At 37.7% G+C, this 7,438-nt stretch overlaps 1 protein-coding gene across 1 annotated transcript; it reads left to right on the top strand.

The window, feature by feature from the left end:
- The first annotated feature begins 209 nt into the window (after positions 1–209).
- On the top strand, positions 210–7,073 carry rhbg (Rh family B glycoprotein). Its single transcript, XM_043261579.1, has 10 exons — positions 210–510; positions 2,063–2,249; positions 2,558–2,708; positions 3,299–3,446; positions 3,538–3,704; positions 3,792–3,929; positions 4,026–4,159; positions 5,015–5,136; positions 5,913–5,986; positions 6,189–7,073. The coding sequence occupies exons 1-10, from the start codon at positions 321–323 to the stop codon at positions 6,264–6,266; spliced, it is 1,389 nt and encodes a 462-aa protein (XP_043117514.1). The 5' UTR covers positions 210–320; the 3' UTR covers positions 6,267–7,073.
- The last annotated feature ends 365 nt before the right edge of the window (positions 7,074–7,438 follow it).

Genomic DNA, 7,438 nt, shown 5'->3' with positions numbered 1-7,438 from the left:
ATCCAAATCTTTTACCATTTTTTGTAATAGAATTGTTCACATTTTACTTGAACATTCTTACTGGCCCAGAATGTACTCCTCATACACCTCATGAGCAAAAAGGTGAGGGAGGAGCCCAGAACTCCTGCAAATCAGCAGACTTGAGAGAGCAGGTGGGTGTTGCCAAGATCATCAAGTAGCCAAACTAACAATAAAAGGACTTGTGTCGGCTAATGTTCTCTTGCACTCTGCCTCCAAACCCCTCAGAGCCTGTGCCCTGCTGCAGAAAGAGGGAAAGGGATAGAAAGTGAGCAAAGGACACTGGCAAACGGGAAAGCACCATGGCTGAGTCTACTAACATGAGGCTACGGCTGTCGCTGTTATGCATCATCCTGGAAGTCATCCTCATTATCCTCTTTGGAACGCTGGTGGAGTATAACGATGACACTGACGCCAAGCTGTGGAATAAAAACAGAAACAAAAATACTACTAGAAATGATCATGAAAATGAGTTCTACTATCGTTATCCCAGTAAGTGACACTTTTAAAAGAATCATGTCGAAAACTAGTGAAAAAAACAAAACTGGATTTTATATTTAGCATTCAATGTTTAGAACATATCTGTGCATCTGATACGATCATGCAGCTGGGTAATTATTAAGTAGTTATTAACAAATAATATGGATCTATAAATCTGTTGAGTTCACCAGTAGAAACACACATTGTGACTTTTAACTTGATAATGGAGGAATGTGTTTGTTGTACTGCACACGAACATTGGCCTTAATTGTGTAACTTGTGTATGAGTGGTCTGACTGGTTTAAGTAAAGCGCGTTTACATTTCATTCAGAATTTGATCTCTTTAAAAGCTTGATTTATTGTTTGTTTTGGTCTTGTCTTTGTGCAATTGTCATTTCAACCGGCTTTCCCAACCACCTGGCTTTACTAAACCCTCACATTTTCTTTAATCTCTGCGATCTTCACTAAACTTGCCCTCAGCACCAGACTTGTGTCATGCACTAAATTACATTTATTGCATTTCATGTTATGTCTGCACTGCAAGTCCCATACACGCCTGCATATCAATTATATATAATGACTTGCAAAAATTCTGAGAGATTTCACAGACTTAACTTTAGGTTTAACAGAATAGTGCAGAAATTAAGTAGGATAAAGAAAGAGCCAAATCTGGTTTTCTTGTCTGGTAAAAGACTTACTGTCTATGTTTGGTCGCTAATCTTCACCAGTATGCATCTTTACCTTTATGGGAGTGGTCGTGTCTGTTTTGCTTGTCATTGCTCACCTGCAGAACACATATGTCACACCTGTTGTGTAGTTGAGAAACAGCTGCATTCAGGGGCGTATGACAACTGATGAATTAATTTTTATATATTATGTGTTCGGATACAATAAATTACAAGTTTAGGTTGCCTACTTTTTAAACATGCAAATACATTGCTTCACAGTTCATTAAAAGGGAAAAATCATATTCCACCATTCACTCACCCTAATGTGGTTTCAAACCTATATTACTTTCTTCCTTTGAATGCAAAAGAAGATATTTTGTTCATACAGTCGCATTCAGCGGTGTCCAAACAGTTTAGATCCCACTGACTTTTATTTTAGACAAAAAAAAAGACACACAAAAGAAATAAGGGTTGTTAAAATTTGGAGAGACGTTAATATAATTATTGGGTTAACTATTCCTTTAAAGACTTGTCTTGCAGTACAATCAGCTTGCAGGTAGAGCTCGTAGACTTATTTATGGGCTGCCAAAGAAGGGTGAGAGTGAGTGGTATGTGGGACAGTTTGCCCACAGGGGCCGTGCCATCCTCATTGATGCCCAGGTCAATGGCCAGTTGCTTGGCAACAGTGTAATTGTGTCAAAAGAAGTGAAATGGGTGAATGAATGGCTCTATACAGAGAAGAACACAGGGGTTAATGTAGGGTTCAGTGTACCCAAAGTTTAAAATTGGCCCTGAATGGAACCAAGTAAACATGTCAGAAAAAAACCTAGCAATTGCAGTTTATGAGATTAATATAAAAATGTATTAAAACTACGCTAACTGACTTTGTGTTTTAGGTTTCCAGGATGTTCATGTCATGATCTTTGTGGGCTTCGGGTTTCTGATGACGTTTCTGCAACGTTATGGATTCAGCAGCGTCGGATTTAACTTTCTCATCGCAGCCTTTTCTCTACAGTGGGCCACACTTATGCAGGGCTTTTTCCACGGCTTGCACCATGGCAAGATCCACGTTGGTGTGACTAGGTAATACTTGAACGCCAGATGTTTCTTACGTTTCAGTAGTAGTGGCTAATAAAGATTTGCTACCAAAACAACAGTCTGATCATTTCAGTTCTGCAAAGGGGAAAAAAGACAGATAAAATAATGTCTTTGGGATGCTTCTGTAAGTGTGGGGTGTGTGTGTGCACGTTTGCTGCTGCTGTGGCCTCCTGTGTAAAGCAGAACAGCTGAACACAGCGCCACCAAGTGGATGTGGTGATTGAGCAGCCCCTGACTCTCGCCACACATGCATTACTGCGTAATTTCTTACAGTGAATATGTTTGTTCTGCAGCATGATAAATGCAGATTTCTGCACTGGTTCTGTGCTGATCTCGTTTGGTGCCGTTTTGGGAAAGACCAGTCCTGTGCAGCTACTTGTTATGGCGGTTTTCGAGGTGACGCTGTTCGCTGTCAATGAGTTCATCCTGCTTTCTATCCTCGGGGTGAGTGCAAACACACTATCAGTCTGATCTAAAAAAGCACAAAAGTGATCATTGGAATTTTCAGATTTTCATGAATTTTGTGAATTATTGTTGATAAAATAAAATGAACTAAAATTAATCATATTAAACGGTTCATGTGAAATCACAACATTATAAAGTACAGTATGAAAATACACAGTTACATTTCTAATATACAACACATACACACCTAATATTTCACTCATGCATAGTAAAGATTCATGGTACTAATATTAATTTAGATTATTTAGACTGTGTAGCTTGTTGTAAGCTATTGTAAAAATGTGGCATTCTTAGTAGTTTTACTATAGCCTTCTTTTTCTATATAATGCTATTATAAATGATGAAATGTATAGATCATTTTTTAAAATGTGACTTTCGTAAATTTTTTGGTCTTGCCAAATGTAGACATGCTACACCTTGCTACATTACAATAAAATACTTCACATTTACTTTGCATCTAAATTAATTATCCACAGAGAAATCAAATACAAATAAGAAAAAAAAGCATATACATATTTGTATTCTTACATTTGAGTGTAATCATAACAAATTGTTAATGATATCTCTAGGCCAATGATGCTGGAGGATCCATGACCATTCATACATTTGGTGCATACTTCGGCTTAATGGTGACCCGTGTCCTGTACAGGCCAAACCTGAACAAGAGCAAACACAGAAACTCGTCTGTCTACCACTCTGACCTCTTTGCCATGATCGGTAAGTCGCTCAGAGATCTTACACACCTAAAATATTCCAGCCTGTGGTCAACCATCACTCTCTAATCCACTAAAGCTTGGGTTCTGCTCAGGTACCATCTACCTGTGGATGTTCTGGCCCAGCTTCAACTCAGCCATTACAAACTACGGTGACCCACAGCACAGGACCGCCATGAACACTTACTATTCTCTGGCCGCCTGCACACTGGCTACATTCGCTTTCTCCGCCCTAGTCAACCCTGAAGGCAAATTGGACATGGTGAGCATCCCCTTGTGGCCATATTTGGTAATGCTTTACAAATTGCAACATTAAAAAACCCCTCTTACAATCCTCTGTCGTTTTCAGGTGCACATCCAGAATGCCGCACTGGCTGGTGGTGTTGCTGTGGGAACAGCTGGAGAGATGATGCTGACTGCGTTTGGCTCTATGATCGTTGGATTCCTCGCAGGAACTATTTCAGTACTGGGATACAAATACCTCTCGGTTGGTACTGCGCACACTTCCGTATCACATAATTCTTGTGCAAACATCCACAAGAAGCCTCAATATCACGTTTGTTGCTGTTGTGTGCTCTTTTAGCCGTTTTTGGAATCGAAACTGAAGATTCAGGACACTTGTGGCATTCATAACCTGCATGGAATGCCAGGAATTCTGGGAGCCATAGTGGGTGCCATCACTGCCGCAATGGCATCCTCAGAGGTATATGGAAACGGGTAAGTCAATAGTTAAAATGTATATGTAATTATTTGCATAATTAATGATTTGTGATTGTGTCCGCAAACACATCTGACACACATAAGGCTGCAACGATTACAATACGATAACAATAACATTTTGTTGTCGAGTAGTCGTTTGAGCTCTCATGACCTAATGTAAAAGCCTTGCAGCAACGCGGTTTGACCAGTGTTGGCGCTGTAGCTCATGGCTGTAATACAATACAAGAGAAGAAGACACACACAGCGCTTCAGAGCAAACGCGGCTGAACCTGAAGCTGCTGAGCGGAGTTTGGATGAATTTGTAAATATATGCTACCTCGCTTTCCTCTTAATAACGAAACAAACAAGTGAGAGCGCAACAATTAAAAACGCGTCTAATTACAGCAATATGGATGTTTGCAGAAGCTCTGCAGTGAAGTCACGTTTATTTATATAGTACGTTATGCGTTAGGTCTCCTCGGCAATAAAGCAGCTCTCCAATGTTGAGATAGCTAATGATCAAATCTTTTTATTAGTGGGGAAGGAAGATTTCATCAGGATGATAGTTTGGTTTGTTTAGGACTGTTGTGATTAACATAACCATATAAGGCACTTTAAGATTTGGTGAAAAATAAAACGTATTATCACGCTATCATTATGATTTTTTTCTTATCCATATGACTTACAAAAGGAGATGTTATACAGAATCATTCAGTTTTTTTCATATAGCTAATTAAATGGTGAATGGAGACTTCAAATAGTCATCTATTTTTTTTTATCGCATTCTTTTTTTTATTAATAAGGTCAATATTTAGCGCTGTGTCATGTCTGGAAATATTGTGGAATTCATTTGGTGTATCCCATCTTAAACAGACTGCAAAGAGTTTTCGGTGACTTTAAAACTGAGGAATGGGACGCTCAGTCTAAGGGTGGATATCAGGCTATTTCCCTGGCTGTCACACTTGGAATGGCTCTGTTTGGTGGTCTCATTACAGGTGGGTGTGCAGCTGCAATGGGCAGATTATTTGATCCGATCTACTTTAAGATCACCACTACTATTAAACTGTGCCATTGAATTTAGAGTATATATATAACACACTGTGAAAGAAAGAAGACAGTATAAACATTATATTTTATTAGTTGAAAAATACCAAATATTTTTGTTACCAGTTAGTTGCTTCAGAAAATTTAGGACAGAAAATTACTACTATTAATATTGCATAATACAATAAATAAATACATACATACACAGCAGTAATAAGTATATTGTATTCAGTCTGTAAATGAAAATGGACTTTAAAACCAAAACAAAACAGAATATAGAAATAATTTAAATCAAATAAATATCAGTCTCTAGACAGTAATTATTTAAAAAGCTTTAAAGAAAATGTGTGCTGTTAAATGATTAATTGCATCCAAAATAAAAGTTTTTGTTTACATAACATATTTATGTGTACTGTTTATTTATTATGTATATATAAATACACAGTGTATATTTTGAAAATATTTGCTTGTATATAATTAATCGCGATTAATCATTTGACAGCAAAAAAAAAAAAATCTAACATTTGCATTGTAAATAAATGACTTCTTAACGTATTTCATTCAGGACCGCTCTGGCAATGAAACATATTTATTTGTAAATTTGGTTTGGAGCTATGGTTTCATGCAAGGGTTCAGACAACTCTAGATTGTTCACGTTTCCCTTTCTATTCATGCACGTTGAGTATTGTGTGATTTATTGATAACAGTGTGTCTGTGTTTTTGTCAGGGTTCATTTTGAAGCTGCCCATCTACGGTGCTCCTCCAGATACTCACTGCTTTGAGGATGGAGTCTACTGGGAGGTGAAGACCTTTCAATATCATTTTAGAAAATGTTTACAGTTTATATTGTATTTTTAAGCTTGTCTCCGACAGTATAGTTATTAGGCATAGTGTGCAGTGATGAATTATGGAACGGTGTAAGCAAAATATGCAGAGACGGTATGAGTGTCTTAAACAACACACGGTCTGGTCACGTGCTAATAGCAATGTGAATGTGCTTCAGGTACCGGGAGAGGAGGAAGGTCATCATGAGCTTAACGAAGTAGCCACACCAAACGAACTGGAGAAACTTGGCAGCTAAATGACCTGCGTTCACCCGTTTGCATCTGTCCATCGCTCAATAAACACTGCAGACGCTGCAGCTGTCGTTTATTTGGCACCTGCTATGCAGCCATTTATTATTATAAAACTTTGTTCCATTATTGTTAATATCAGTATATACTATTATATAAAACCACTAGCCCAGTTTACCTGAGGAACATTGAGAATGTACAACCGAGTCAAAAAGCTGTGATTCCTTAAAAGACCACTAGATGGCGGTGCAGCGCTGCGACCGGCTCAGCAGCGCCCTGAAAGAGGACAAGATGATTGTTCTCATGATTAGCTTCTAGAAAGATTTCTAATTTAAAGATAGCCGACTGCAAAATAAAGTTATGCTTCCTCTTTGCTATTTTGGAAACAATAATGAGTAATCTGTTGTGGGATGTACGGGAAAATATTTTGTATTCGTTTGGTATATATATTTTTTTTATCTTCCTAAAACTGAATAAGAAATGTTTTATTCATCCTTAATATCTTACAACACAAAACTTAGCGCGAGTTGCAGGTTTTCTAAAACCTTTCCTATGAGATTTCTGAATTTATTTTTTTCTCCAAACAAAAAGGTTTAGAAATACCGTGAATATGGGACATTAATGAACACCACTAAAACTGGAAGGGGGAAATGTTTTGATTGATTTAACATATTAAATGTATATAGTTACATGTATATCCGTTTTTAAGAAATATACGTTTCTTTACGAGGATTATTTCTACTCTGCATAACCCGCGTTTGAATTCAGTGTGGAATGACATAAAAATAAATTGTAATAAATTTTTCAGATTTAAATGGTCGAAGTGCCTTTGTTATTTTAATAATCCTTGGAAGCTGTCTAAGAGAGATGCACCTATATTTTTCGATTTGGGAATGTGTGTTTATTTATTTATTTATTTATTTTCACCACGTAGGCCAAGTGATTTTTTTTTTTTTCCCAAACGTTTTACATTCAGCTCGACGATAAACAACGATGTCAAATCACGCTGATTCCCAGCGAAGGCGGCGTTTAATTCAAGAATACTTAATGGCGACTACAATCACCGCGGAAAAGGGTTGACGAAGAGTCCAGATGGTCTCCGTCGCGTAATTAGCACAGTTTCACTTTCTGGGATCAAACGGAGAAGGGAAAGTGGGGGTCTTATTTTGATAGCACGTTA

The sequence above is a fragment of the Puntigrus tetrazona genome, chromosome 16, assembly GCF_018831695.1.
Source record: "Puntigrus tetrazona isolate hp1 chromosome 16, ASM1883169v1, whole genome shotgun sequence".
Taxonomy (NCBI): domain Eukaryota; kingdom Metazoa; phylum Chordata; class Actinopteri; order Cypriniformes; family Cyprinidae; genus Puntigrus; species Puntigrus tetrazona.
Note: the sequence above shows the minus strand (reverse complement) of the source record. Positions and strands in the feature narration are given on the sequence as shown.

Coding starts and splice junctions, on each gene's coding strand:
- rhbg (XM_043261579.1), top strand. CDS start 321: ATGGCTGAGTCTACTAACATGAGGCTACGGCTGTCGCTGTTATGCATC. Junction 3,705..3,791: donor CTGAAGGCAAATTGGACATG/GTGAGCATCCCC, acceptor TGTCGTTTTCAG/GTGCACATCCAGAATGCCGC. Junction 5,987..6,188: donor AGGATGGAGTCTACTGGGAG/GTGAAGACCTTT, acceptor AATGTGCTTCAG/GTACCGGGAGAGGAGGAAGG.